The following is a 14,987-nucleotide window of genomic DNA, read 5'->3' as shown; positions in this document are numbered from 1 at the left end:
ATATGCTATATTACCAACCAAAATGAAGTCCAGACACTTTCATGCATTTACACAGAATAATACAAAACAGAAACAGTTAGAAGTAAAACTTTCATGTTAGTTTAATACGTAGAATAGCAAACTATATCTAAAAGTGACAGCCACTTTCAATTATTTGTAATTTATCCCACATACTAAGGATTGTGAGTTACTGAGAGAAAATAAGGCGTTAGACAGCTTAATGTGAGGAGAACATCCGCTATAAAGTTAGAGCATTTGTCAGAATAGCTGAAAGTGAACATTTTCAAGCAGACTAATAAATAAATTGCAGCTGGTAGTAAGACAGCAATTCATTCATAAAGGGACAGTGTTAAAAATATGTCCTTGTGGGTTATCACATACAAATCTAAACACTCGCAAACATAACACACATCTATAGACATACGCGTGTGTGTGTGTGTATATATAAATGTGTATGATATTTATAGAGGGGAACCACACAGAAATAACAGTGAAGAAGTAGTTGAAACTGTATTGCAGAACTACAAGAGGCACTTTAAAATAAAAAGGAAAAGAAAAAAGATGCTCAACAATGTACTTCACTTTTATTTGATATGGAGTAGCACTGAGATGCAGACCTTTAGTCTTTATAATGTCCATGAAAAGAGAAATGAAAACACGCGCGGGTTTAGCTTTCAAACAACTTCTTGAAAGCGCTGCTTATCTCCTGGATCATGTCAGAGGTGGTGGTCGATCTGCTGTGCTTGTGGAAGGCCTGGCGATTACACTGCCTTGTCAGAGACGTAGCACCGAATGCAGCCACCAGCGAGGGATTCATGCTGGAAAAAAGGAACATTTATTATTAAACTGAAAGTGATGTGCAATGACACCTCAAATAATTAGTGAAGACGGAGCAACTCACCCTTTGGTTGCATCTGGAGGTGAGCTGAACGCCCAGTGGGCGAAGACTCCTAAGGAACCGGAGAGCAGATCTCCCTGCCCCCCACAGCGCCGCCCACTGCCCTCTTGACTACAGGTCAGCACTGAGAGCAGAAGACAAGCGACGTGTTAGAGAAAGAAAATGGTGCACTGGAACCTTGTGAAGTCTGAATAATTCAAGAAAATCACTAACTGTTCTTTCCGTCAGTAATAATGTCCTCCTCCCCCTTCAAAACCAAGGTAAGGTGGCCCATGGCGATGCTGAGCTGCTGAGCACTTCTCTTGTGGTCGGTGCTGTCCAGAGGTTCATGGTGCTGAAATCAAAGTTTGATTTAGCTTGTATACTGCAACTGTATGTATTAGGTATCCTTCCATCTATCTATCTATCTATCTATCTATCTATCTATCTATCTATCTATCTATCTATCTATCTATCTATCTATCTATTTATAAAAGACATGACAGCGGCTATTTAAAAATGTGTTTTGCCGATTTTGGAGAGGATCACCTCATGTTTACCGATGACAGCAGTCTCAGTAATCTTTGGTCGTTATTCAATTAATTTATTCATATGTTAAAATGAAAATAAAAATAGGCAAGAGGCCTACTGTTTGATATGTATGTTTCATTGTAATGTAATCTATATACACATTTCCCTGAAGTACATTTCTGCTTCTATTATTATGTTTAAATGAAAACGAAAGGAGGCAGTGGTGTTTAATATAATATTTCGTCTTATTGTAAATATACAGAGAGGAAAACTGCAGTAGCCATGGTGAGCTGACTGATGTTATCAAGTACACTGCTGATTGCAGAATTACTGGACTTGTGTTGTCCCGTCCCGAGTCGAACTCGCAAAGTCAGAACTACTGAGGACACAAGCCTGAAATTAGTGTAATTTGTACTGAGAAACACGCGCAGACCTACGTCACCAGACTTATTGCCTAATCTTCACGGTAAATTACTTTAGACCGCGGTGGAAACACGGAAAGCAACGGGTCTGGGGGAAAATAGTTCTTGGTACACTTGTTCTAGGTAATTTCGGTGGAAAAGCGGCTTTAGTTTTAGTATAACATTCTAATCCCATTCATATTTTTACTTTTTTATAATTTAATGAAGAAACCAATCTGATGTGTATTTGACATTTGAGGCTTAATACTCTAGAAAAACACTAAAAGATTGTCAGAGTGTTTTCAGCTTATTTTCATATTAAAATATGTTATGGAGTTGCATCCAACAATGGTACAAACATCATTCAAAGTAAATTGTGATAATCTTTATTAATAATCGCAATTACAATTTCAATGGAATAATCAACTATTATTTTTTTTTTAATTATCCTGCAGACCTACAACTTTGTATGCTTTCGTGGCCATTTATAATCCATTCAGATTTTTATTCAAACTTTAGTTTTTGTCATGATTTGAGTGTATATTGCCATTCTTGTTATGGTAGTACATTAAATCTCATTACATCTGCACTAAAGCACCTTCACTAATTTCAGATGCACCTGCAGTGAATGAATTCTAAACCCGGGACTGCAGTGAAAGCAATGTTCCTAAAACAAAGACTATATTTCTGTGTGATAACATCTGTGCCAGGAGATCTGATGGTAATGTGGTCAGTGGTGAATACAGGTGCATGGCAATCCAAAACGGTCACGTAAAAAAAAATCTGATCACAAGACTACATACAAGAGACATTTGAGTCCCATACAATACCAGGCAAAGTATCATTTTGTCAAAACCAGATGTCTCAGAGCCACAGATATTACATACAAATAGAACCTGCTCCGCCACAAGGAGGATATTAGCACTTTCCAAACTCACCATGGCCTCATACAGACGAGTAAACTCCATAAAGTTGGGTGTGAGGATGCCTCTCTGATATCCTTGAATGACTGACGGTTCTTTAGCCACTAACCAAAGTCCATCCTGTAAAGACACACAAACATGAATATATAAACAGTTTTTGCACAAGTGACTCATTTATTCAGTGCATCCACAAAACAATAGTTTATTCCGCAAACCACTGACGCCCTTTTTTTCTGGATTAGCAGAATCAGTTTAATATCATTTTTATGCTCTTTTAGGCAATATGCAATACAACATTAATACTGTCAAATTAAAACCACATGTTTGAGCTCCGACCCAGTTCTCCTTCTGTATAAAGGACAATTAATCTATTGGCTGTTGCCACCATATCCAGTATAAAAGCGTATTGATCTGCTAGATCAAAAGTGTCAGTGGAAACAGTACTCACAGCATCAATGATGATTGGTATTCCTCTGAGTTTGGCCCTCTCAATAATCTCCTAAAACCAAACATCAGTCAAACACTCAGCAATTTGGAATGCATCAATGTGGAAATATACAATGTTGCCAAGCTCTCAAGAAATATTAAATGATTGATGAATGATGAACAGAATGATTGTCTTAATGTACAATAAGTGTTCAAAGTACGGACGCTTTCGCACATTTGAGAAAAACCTAAAAAGAGGTTTTTCCAATTTGTGGTTGGTACTATATAAGGGAATCAGACAGAAATTTAAAAATAATATTTCCTAATTATTTTTGTGTTATATATTAGTGTTGACTAAACTGCCACACAGAAGTCAGAAGATGTGTTTGTCGTATCATTCATCTTGCCTTCGCATTCTTCAGAAGCATCTCTTCCCTCCCCAGACCTGGTCCCACAACAAGACTGTGAAGCCTGGGCAGCCATTTCTCCATCTCCTCCACAGCGTTGGGACCATCTCTGGAGGAACACACAGCCAGAAGAGAAACACCACCATCATGATCAAATCCCTCTCCACGTAATAAATCAAATGTGTTTCAGCTGGTAAAATGCACTGAATCAAATAACTCTGGAGGGCCATAAAATTCACACAAATTGGCCACAGAGATATTTAATGAAATTCACAAGTCGAGAGTTCCTGCTTACAGCACTGGATGGACGATGAGTTCAGGACTGTAGGACTTGATGACCGTAGCTGCATCTTTGGTGCAGAACACGTGCGACAGATCGGCTCCCTGGAAAACAGGCAGGACGAGGAGAAGGTAACCAATATACCAGCATTTTGAGATTATCAGAAAACTGTCATCTTGGCTCATTAACAGAAGACCAATTTCCCATTGTGTCAGCCGAAAGGGTTATGCAAAAAAAAGGTGCAATTTTACACAGATCTTATTATAAACAATGTTTAAAACATAATATTATTGCTGCATAATATATTTGTGCATACAACTTTTGTTCAGGATTCTTTGATAAATATGAGTCAAAGTTGAATTAAAACCATGAAGACAATTCACTGTGTATCTCACTAAAGTATGAAAAAAATTAAATGATGAGAAACACAAAATTGATTGCGTTTATAACAGAATACTTACCACTTTTAAAGCTGAAATAGCTGCAAAGAAAGGTGCTCCTGTGTACCTATCAAGAATAATACAAAAATGTAAGTTTCACCAAGAAGATTCACATATAGATAGAAGAAAGCAGCCTGCTAGGTACTATAACACTCACATCACAGCACATGGCACCTTATAAAACACTGTTGTGGCAGAGCATGCCTTGATGGTATGTGGTTGAAAGTGAAAAAGTGAGCAGGTTGGGTGTAAGCTCCGGAAAAAGAGGATATCTATGAAAAATGGCCCGAAATTTTGTTGTTTTTGTTTTGTGCAGGTGTCTTATGTAGCACAAGTTCACTAATCTAAATTCAGACCATTCTGTGTACCTAGCAAGATCAATACAAAAATGATAAGGCATGTACCGAATATGTATATTTACATGAGGGGTGCATTGTAATTACATTTGAGGAACTTTTAAGATTTATAGTCAATTGTTAACTTTATTTCCAACTATAACCCGAACGCTTTCCCTTGGCTTTAACCCATATAATCCTAACACTACTCCTAATAATAAATATACCTCATATTTATTAGCAAAAAAAAGTAGGAATTTTCCAGAACAAGCTGCACTTACACAGTAAATCCCTAGTCTTAAATGTGTTTTGTCTAAAGTATTTAATTTCTTAAGTATTAATTGTTATTACGTAGTAGTTAAGGCCACCTAATATAAAGTGTAATCATTTTCCCCAAATATCCTATTTAAAAAAAAGGATTCATCCGATGAGTCAGCTGTGCATGTGCAGCACCCATTGAAGCTTCACCACAGACATTTATTAAGTGTGTAGTCCGGAGAAAGATCTGTGCAGCACTTACTCTTGACATCCTCCAATGATTCCAATGCGTCCGTCCTGACCCTTGTGTTTTTTGGATGTAAGTGGAGGAATTGTTTTTCTTACAAGTGGAATCACACTGTCCATTCTTGCAGTTCCCAGAGAGAAAGAGCGCTCTATGACTGAGACAAGAACACAGTGACAATCATTAGCTTCAACACAAACCAGACAAGCTTAGTTCAGTTCCATGCATTGGATTAGACTAGTTTATACACCAGTCAAAAAAAATAATAAAAAAATTTTGGGGGTGGTAAAAGAACTGACATCATTTTCACATAATTTACTTTTGTCAATTCAAACCATGTTGTTGCTTTTCAACACAAAAGGAAAACTGTTTCATCCACTGCATCAACTTGCATGAACCAATGCCTTTTTAACATCTATGACATCGAACCTGCTACTGTTTTTAAATCATAACGTGGACGCAAATTTTATTTCAGAGCTTAAGCACTAGGGAGAATTATCAGTGACTAAATATTAGTTTGTTCCACATAAAGCTTTAATATTCCTTTAGAATATTACTGTACAGACCACGTTTATGTTTTGGGAATATTTCAGCAGTAAAACACTGGTTTAAATGCTGGCTCATAACTTTATAACAAAAGGCAATTCAAAATAAATGGCAACTCTACACGAACATTGAGTTTCACCCTCTTCCATGAGCAGACCTGGGCCAGCTGCTTGGCTGTGGCTGGCAAACTCGTTCAAGGCGGGTGGATGGTTACGATTCCCACAAGGGGGACGCGTGAGGGGTACGGTGGGGATAGTCTGGGGGATACAAGAGGGCGGCGGAGCGGGAGAGGGTGTGCTAATGCCATTAAAGATCTGGCCCAACATCTGTAGCATCTGCAGCTCTCGGGAATGCTCCTCCTCTCTGCGCTTATCCTCAGCCTGAAGACGCTGCTGCTCGAGTCTGTAGAAGTTGTCTTCTGCTTCCATGCTCTGCTCCAGGAACTTCTCCATCAGCTTCTCCAGCGACATGTTCGCGAAGCGCTTCTTGCTTCTCCGTGGCCTGCTGGACGAGCTCGCCGGCGGGTTGGTCTTGCTCAGGCTGCTCGGTTTGGTTGGAAACGAACCTTTGAGAGAAGAACACATGAATATTAACACGCTCACACATGGGAAACCAGACCGATTTGGCTAAAGATGGCATATAATTGCTTTCTGACGTATCAGAAGAAGTTGACATACTCATGCCTCCCACTGTCACCGGAATGGGGCAGGGTGGGTACTCCGTTTTGACCGGGTGCTCCATAAAGGAGCATTCCCCCATGCCATCCATGTGAGCCTCCTGCAAGAGTTCAGTACTCTCAGCATCTTCATCCATCGTTTCATCTCCCCCAACAGCAACACTATCAATGTCCTGCCTCTCGAATAAGGATCTATTGCTCAGTATCCTCTCCATCTCATCGTAGAACTTGCACATCTTGTGGTACTGCCCATTTTTCCTGGATCCCTCCTTCGCTTGGAAATACTGCCTCTTTAAGCTCTTAACCCGTATTCTGCACTGGTCCGGTGTCCTATCGAAGCCCAGCTCGCACAAACGGTTCGCGACGTCTCGGTAAACGTGGCTGTTCCTAAAGTTCCCGTCCAGCGCCGTCTGCACGTCGTGCTCACCCCAGATATTCAGCAGCGCTCGGGTCTCCAGGTCCGACCACAGGAAACCGCGCGTTGCGTTCACTAACATGATGGTCGAAGCAACCGAGTCCGAGCGCGGGTCGGCTTCACATCGATCAAGCGACGAGATCTAGGCCTTGTTTTGACGACGTTTCATGCCGTTTCTGAGCGCATAGCGACAGAGGCCTCGTCGAGGTTAACTGGGCTGCTTCATGCAAAGCTGCTTAGAACTTGCAGTGTTTACCGCGCCAACAACAGTGAGAACGTCACCGCGGTGTTGTGCACTACGTCACCACAACCTTGCGCTTCGAGGGTCAGCGATGAAAACAGTCGAATAGCTTCGACAATATCTCCAAGAATACATCTATGAAACAACATCTTCGGGGTTTAAAAATGTGAGTTACGCTTGAGAGCTCGAGTCAAATAACAACCGATAATTAAATTACAAAATCATTAACACACAACTTATAGCGTGATAAAACTGAAACCTACATGTATGATGTCAAATAAACACATTTGTGACATGTGAACACCTTTGGAATCATAGAGATTTTGCACAGACTCGTGGAGTAAACACGGAATGTCACGCTGATATTTTAATTACACCAAAAATACATTCGAATAAAAACCTGTGGAGGCTTTTGGACCCCACTGTAGATGTATAATGTGGCTCTCGACCCTGCATTTACCTTCATCATACAGCAACACTGCTGCAATTGTAATGATTACTGTAACCACGCCGAGAAGTGAACATTTCAGCCCATGCATCCTGTCCTTCTCAACCTACTGATAGTTTGATAAACTCCGATCTTACCAAGGGCCAGACTTAGTGGCTTTTCAGAGAAAATGAAGGCGGCACGTTTGAGAAGATTCATCAAGTTCACGGGTAAAACAAACACTGTTCAGGAGGAGAGTGAGAGCTCTGTGCGGGGATTAGATCCAGTATCCAGTCAGAGAACAGGAACAAAGTTCAGGATTTATTCTGGTTGTAGTTCTGTTGTGTTGCACGACTTCACTCGATCAAGTTCACACACACAGAAGAACTACCCTCTATCTATAATCATCAGACTTCCGCTGACGCTATGCTTATGCGTCATGACATAAGCAGAATTCAGTCAGCATTTCACATTAATAGACCAAACACAGTGCTACCTACTGTAGCGAAGCCTGGTTACAATGAATGATACTAAAAATGACAACAGCTGATAAATTTTAAGCCCCGCCTTTGCCGTTTACTTCCTGTGACGTGCACTGATGTTAAATAGCTCCGCCCACCACCTTTTGATGGGAAGTCTGATTCATTTCGCCGAATCGGTTCTTTTGAACAGTCAATTTCAAACAGGTTACAAAAGTGGTTAGTATTTTTTTAACAGCATAATCTTAGGTGAATGTTCAAATAGTCCTTTTAAAATTAAGGTTTTATCTTAGTGTATTTCCCCGTTACCTAGTGTATTATTTTGCAGTCGACGTTCAGATTTAAATCATAAATATAAGTCATACATATAATTCACATTTACATTAAACAATAATAAAATGCATAAAAACAGTGCTTTATTAATTTTTGGCTCTACCATCACTCGATTCAGTCAGATTTTTAAAGAAATCTTTCAAAAATCATTTGTTCAAACAATTCATTGAACTAGGTTTGACTCAAAAGAATGATTCGTTGACGAGTCGGACAGCACTATTCTGTTAAACCCGACTTGAAAGTTATGTAGTTGGAAAATCGGCGTTCTTACCAAACAACTATAATAGGGAAAACACTTGTGTTGTGGTCTATTTTGCCAAACTTTGGACGGAGAAATATTATATCATGCATTTAAAACGCAGAGACCGATAGCTGGATTGTTTATGTGGTGATTTTACATTACCTGGAAGAGTGGAGTCTGCATGAGTGGCATGTGTTTGGAGACATGTCTCAAGCCTCAAGGACCATGAAACCCGACGTGAAAATCGTCATTCTGGGGGACATGAACGTGGGGAAGACTTCTCTCCTCCACAGATACACAGAGAGGAAATTTAAGGACACCATCAGCACAGTCGGAGGGGCGTTCTTCCTCAAACAGTGGGGACCCTACAACATTTCTATATGGGACACTGCAGGTGGGCTGCGTTTACACTCTATTAAGTCAAACAAAACTCAAGAGCATGCTATTAAAGTGTAAACACCATGTTATCATTTCAGATGAAAGTAGTGTCAATCATATCTGTGTTTTATTTGTGTGTGCTTTCTGAAGTTCTGCTTCATATTTGTTGGTTTTTTTTTTTGCCCTGATTTATAGCTCAGAACTGCTTTCTCACGGTCATTGTAATGGCCTTTTTATTTTGTGATTGTCAGTGCTTTTTGTTCCTTGTTCAGATGGTGTTTAAGAACCGGCTCTATCATGGTTTAAGTTTTCAGAAATTGACCGACTTATATATAATACACACACACACACACACACACACACACACACACACACACACACACACACATACATACAGTGAGAGTGAGTTTTATTTAATCCCATCCATCCATCCATCTAATGTAAAAAGGATATCTTTTCTCCTCTTTCCTGTGAAAGTTGATCCTGTTCAGATGACAGATGACCCCATAGTACTTTTTGCTTTCTTAACAGGCAAAAAGTCACATGCTTGTGTGCAAGTCAGATGAGTGTGTATTGAATGTGTGTGTGTATGTGTGTGTGTGGAAACTAAAGGTTTCACTGGTTACTCAGGAGTGGGGGTCTAAAAGGGGCGTTGTAAGTTCACAATTAATTTAAGAAGTTTCAAAGCTTTTTTTATTCTCAGTTTTGAATGTGGTTTTAGTGGTTTAGTGGAAAATCCTGAATTTCAGAGAAAGAAGAACTAAGCATGCAGTGTCATTATATGTGCAAAATGACATGTCAAAATATTTCATTTTCATTTTCCACTACTCCTTTAACCCTATAAAGCCCACCGTATCAGGACTAAAAAAAAACATCTTTCAAAATAAATTTAAAGACAGTTAATAATTTCTTCATCAGTTCAAGGCCGAAAGGGGAACAGAGTCGCGGTGGCTACGTTTACATGTACACTTTTTAGTTTAATCAGATTTTAGAGGGGCATTACATTTTGATAAAGAATATCTCTTAGGGTTTGAGACTTTAGTCTTTCCAGATCTTCTTAATGCATCAAGAGTTTTTAACACTTCAAAGAGAAAGCAACATTTGAATTGCATCATATCACACTTTTAACACCCGCCACCCAGATTTCAGCAGATCGTGTAACACAGTCACTCCTGCTAGCTTTGGTGGGTTAAATCTCATATATATTATCAGAGCTCAACATAAATGAATTGGTAAGTGGATTTTTGAGAGAATTTTACTTGCCCAACAGTACACCATACCTGATTAAAACATCTTACAAGGGAAGCACTGAAATTATGGCGAGAATGATTCTGATTTCATTACATTGTTGTTGTAGCTAAACTGCGGTTCATCTAATATAATCTAATCTAAAAATGTCCCCCTTCAGGTCGTAATACACATGCCTTTTTGCTGTGAAATCTTGAATTCATTTTATAAATTAGAATATTGTTATTATTTTCTTTAATATTTCAAGATGATAGTTTTCTGGACTGAAACAACTTCAGTTTACTTGATTATTCAAACATTTTATTGAAAAAAAATCAATAAAATTCACTTTAAAATCACTTAAATACATATATAATAGCAATGAGGCAATAATTAATTCAAATAAAATATCACAAGCAAGTTATCACACAGTTTTATTGAACAAAACAGTTAAAATACACACTGTCATAAAACAATATAATAATAACTTTTGTACATTATGTATTATATCAAATGCCTGCAGAGGCACCAACAGCCTAACAATTAATTTTATTTTTTTACATTTACAGCGCAATCAAATTTTTGTTTAATATTGACTAACCAAAATTTTTATTCAAATGTCCACTTAATCCTTACTATGTGGCAACTTCTTTATGATAGAAATGCAAGAAATTAAAAGTTTAAACTTATATTTTAAACAGTTAGCTTATTTAGAAAAAGATAATGATGTATTCTTCTGTGATGGCATAGGTTTATAAAGTTTTACCTTATAAATCTGCCAGAATGGTGCACATTGTTCCCAGATGAACGTTATAAGCAGCCCAGACTCACAGCATATACAGAGATGGAGTTGAGACGCTCCACAACATGAATATGATAACTGTTTGTGCGGAAAAATAAAGAGCATATTAAACACACAGCACATATTTCAATTTCATTGAATTGCAACTTTTGTGGCTTTATAATAGCACTATGCTTTATTATGATTGTTAAATTGCTTGAATATTTTTTGCAGCCTTAGAAAATGGTCTAATAATATTTTTCACGGATTCTCGTTTATGGAATGTGCCACATATTTTGCAGCGTTTTTATTTTTATATAGTCCTCCAATTTAATAGAGGAATCGTTACAGCCCTAATATATAATTCAGGTAACACTTTACAATAAGTTTCATTAATTAACTACTTTAGTTAACATGACCTAAGCATAAACAATACTTCTACAGCATTTATTAATCTTAGTTAATGTTAATTTCAACATTTACTAATGCATTATTAAAATCGAAAGCTGTGCTTGTTAACAACTAACAATAAATGAGTGTATTTTCATTAGCTAACATGATCAACAATGAATAAATACTGTAAATGCATTATTCTTTGTTTGTTCATGGACGTGTATACATCAACTAACATTAACTAATCGATCCTTGTAGAGTGTTACCATTATTCATATCTAATATGATGGCTTTTGACATTTATTTGTTCGTCTCTCAATCATCGTCATCATATTGCATAGGATTATGTTTTGCCCCAAACAATAAAAACTGCAGATCTAAGCAGGTAAATATCATCTCGCTAAGAAATATTATTGGGTGATATAGAGTGCCAACTGATATTTATAATGTAAGTAGTCTGTTGTACTGTTATAAAGATCTCATTCATTTACATTACAGTCAGAATCAGTCTTTATGCCCACATAAATAATACCTTATGCACCAAATTGCATATTTTTGTTTGGGCCACTGAATACAATTAATGTTTTTTTCCTCCTCCTCAAGTAAAAGCTTCATATTGTACACAGACTGAAGTATTTTAAGTCTTTGGTTCTTTTCACATTTAACAAAAACCCACCAATTCACTATCTGAAACAAATTACAATACTTCATAAGACCAAAAACAAAACAAACATTTTTTTTTTGTGAATTGTTGGCCTCCTGGAAGGTATGTGGTGTCTTGGTGTATATCATACAATGAGCCATAAAAGCTTGAGGGATCAAATATGATATCAAAAAAACATACAGTACACACATGCACACTTTTTTTTAGATTTTGTATAAAAGTGAAAGAAAAAGGCAATTAAATTAGATGATTTCTGTTTGTTCTTTCATGTATCAGGCTATAGAGGACTAAGACGTCTGTTTAAATTCTCTGCATGTAAAAAGAGGTTGAAGCGTGCACTCTGAGATCAGGCTGAATCGATCAGGGATGTGTAGTGTCTGAACTCTTCTAAGGGATCTGCAGAGCGGCTGCTGCTACATGAACTTTAACCCATTTTCTTCTTCTCATTAGTTCGTCTGGTGATGGTAATAATAGTAAAGCTTACTTCCACTGTATTAGCTCACCATGTCATGACCATGAGCAGCTATTGTAGGTGTTCCTGTAGCTCAGACAGCACAGCATGCTCTCATGACATGATATTTCTTGTTTAGTTTTTTTTTTTCTCACTGTGGAGGGAGTTTTAAGTTGTGAAAGTTACAGTGTGTACACTTTTATGCATAAAGACTTTATGTCAAAAGGTAATGTAAATTGGGTGTGATTCTATGCAAGCATTGTAAAATTAAAACGAGCCATGCTTTATAAGTACTACATTATTAGTTTTACAGATTTTTATTGTGCGTGAAGCACATAAGAACAAGGAACAAAGCACCCTTCAGATGCAGACAGTAGAAGCCGAGTAGGTTTAAGATCTCTACATATTTCTACAACAATGAGCTCTTGTTTTTCAGCCGTTCTAGCTCTCAGTATCATGATGATCTATCTAACACTGTGTGGTTGTGACTGAAGAGATATTTCTTCACAAGCAGAAATTATCATGGCTTAAAATCTGCAAAGGGGTAATTCAACAAATCAAGTCAAAATCTTGCATATTTTATTGGGAAATTAAACAACATTTTATCAAAATTTGATAATTGCCCAGGGCTGCCCGATTATGACAAAAATCATAATTGTCAATTGTTCGCTAGTAATTGTAAATGTGATTATTCATTAGGATTATCCCAATTTAAATTGAATGATGTTTATACCATTGTTTGAAGCAACTGCATGCCGTGTATTTATATGAAAATAAACAAGCTGAAAACGCTGTAACTGAAACACTTTTATTGCTTTTCTATAGCATTAAGCGTCAAATGTCAACTATATATTGCATTGAATTCTTCTTTTAATAATAAAAAGTAAAAATATGCATGACATTATAATGTTATACTAAAACAAACAAAAACCAAAAACTTAAGAAAACCCATAGAAAGGCAGAATTAAAAAAAATAAAATAAAAAAATCACTAAAAATAATAAAGGTGGACTTTGAACGATTAACTGTCACTTTGAATGATTATGTAATTGTGACGTCCGTAATTATAATTGCGATTGAAAATGTGATTAATCGTGCAGCCCTTTAATTTCTTGAATCTTTTACCATGCAGACAGCAGGATAAAGCCCAAAACAAAACAAAACATCCCATAGTGTGTGTTTTCCAGGAAATGTGTGTATATTGTATAATATTGTGCATGATATTTTTTGACAGACATCAATGTTGTGTTCATATTAATTGATGCCCTTGAGTGCATTTCAATGTTTTTATCTTCTAATATTCCAACCAGAGCCTGCCTAAGTTTTGATGAGCATGATAACATACTCTATCATTTTTGTCCTAGAAAAGTAATGTAGGAGTATTCAGTTTAAAGACCTCAAATGAAGTGTGAATTCTCCAAATCTACGCTGATATGCAGTGCTGTGTGACTGTGCTTTACTCTCCTGACCGTGCTGTGTGTTGTGTTCAGGTCGAGAGCAGTTTCATGGCCTGGGCTCCATGTACTGCCGCGGCGCAGCTGCTGTCATCCTCACCTATGACGTTACGAGCTGGCAGAGCCTGGCCGAGCTGGAAAACCGCTTCCTGTCCCTGACCGATACTGCCAGCACTGACTGCATATTTGCCATCGTGGGTAACAAAGCAGACCTTACTGACGCTCTCGCTCAAGAGCCAGGACCAAAGAGCGAGCGACGGGACGAACCTCAGTCTGTGGTCACGTGTCCGACTCCTGCGCCTCTGCTTCAACACAAACAGGTCAGCAGAGAGGACGCCATGGCCCTGTACGGCCGTGTGCTACTCTACAAGGGCCTGGAGGAGAAGGCCTGTCTGTCTGCTGAGAGGATGTGCTTCGAGACCAGTGCTAAAACGGGTCACAATGTGGACGCTTTGTTTGAAACCCTCTTTGATCTGGTTCTGCCCTCCATCCTGAAGAAAAGGAGTGAGGGAGAAAATGCCACTGTGGATCTGGAGATGCCAATGGAGGTGAAAAAGACTAAAGCAGGATGTTGCGCATGAAAAACATTGCAGGACAAATAATAGGAGATGTGGGATTGTGTTGTCAGACAGTGCCAAAGAAGGAATGGATCAAACCCCCCCAGAACAGTATTAATAAATAAGAAAATGCATACTTGTTTGTGTTCATACTTGTTGACTGTACATTTTTTTTTTTTTTTATTATATATGGACTAAATGTATATTTTGTGAATATGACATGAATATTTTCTGATACTGCCGCACAAAATCTGAGAAAAATAAAAATTCCTAAAAAAAACAAAAAGTCAAATGAAATTTATTCCTGTGATGGTAAAGTTGACTTTTCAGCATCATTACGGCAGTCTTCAACGTCACATGATCCTTCAGAAATCAATATAATATGCTGACTCTTATGCTTATATTTTAATATGCTTATAATTAGCAAAGTTGAAAACAGTTAAAAATGCTGCTTAATATCTTAGTGAATTATTTTTTTTAATTATTTGAATAGAAAGTTCAAAAGAACAATTTATTTAAAACAGAATATTTTTGTAACATGAATGTATTTGCTCTCACTTTTGACTTATTGTTTCCTTGCTGAAGTTTTAATTTTTTTATAAA

General features: G+C 37.6%; 2 protein-coding genes across 5 annotated transcripts; one reads left to right on the top strand and one right to left on the bottom strand.

Annotated features, from left to right (window-relative positions):
• Nucleotides 1-567: 567 nt before the first annotated feature.
• Nucleotides 568-8,020, bottom strand: LOC128019451 (ATP-dependent (S)-NAD(P)H-hydrate dehydratase). 4 transcript variants are annotated; one of them, XM_052605439.1, is made up of 11 exons: nucleotides 6,346-8,020; nucleotides 5,826-6,233; nucleotides 5,141-5,279; nucleotides 4,307-4,352; nucleotides 3,861-3,949; nucleotides 3,566-3,674; nucleotides 3,181-3,231; nucleotides 2,748-2,852; nucleotides 1,112-1,232; nucleotides 902-1,022; nucleotides 568-818 (listed from the first exon to the last, which is right to left on the bottom strand). In XM_052605439.1, the coding sequence occupies exons 1-11, from the start codon at nucleotides 6,839-6,841 to the stop codon at nucleotides 668-670; spliced, it is 1,836 nt and encodes a 611-aa protein (XP_052461399.1). In that variant the 5' UTR covers nucleotides 6,842-8,020; the 3' UTR covers nucleotides 568-667. The 4 variants fall into 4 exon arrangements, with proteins under 4 accessions (XP_052461399.1, XP_052461398.1, XP_052461401.1 ...); XM_052605438.1 differs by having other exon boundaries at nucleotides 5,796-6,233; nucleotides 6,346-7,919; XM_052605441.1 differs by lacking the exon at nucleotides 5,826-6,233 and having other exon boundaries at nucleotides 7,586-7,944.
• Nucleotides 7,986-14,815, top strand: LOC128019452 (ras-related protein Rab-20-like). Its single transcript, XM_052605442.1, has 2 exons — nucleotides 7,986-8,874; nucleotides 13,864-14,815. The coding sequence occupies exons 1-2, from the start codon at nucleotides 8,685-8,687 to the stop codon at nucleotides 14,406-14,408; spliced, it is 735 nt and encodes a 244-aa protein (XP_052461402.1). The 5' UTR covers nucleotides 7,986-8,684; the 3' UTR covers nucleotides 14,409-14,815.
• Nucleotides 14,816-14,987: the final 172 nt, after the last annotated feature.

Source organism: Carassius gibelio, chromosome A9 (genome assembly GCF_023724105.1).
Source record: "Carassius gibelio isolate Cgi1373 ecotype wild population from Czech Republic chromosome A9, carGib1.2-hapl.c, whole genome shotgun sequence".
Taxonomy (NCBI): Eukaryota; Metazoa; Chordata; class Actinopteri; order Cypriniformes; family Cyprinidae; genus Carassius; species Carassius gibelio.
The sequence above is the reverse complement of the archived record's forward strand: the minus strand, read 5'-3'. Positions and strand labels throughout refer to the sequence as shown.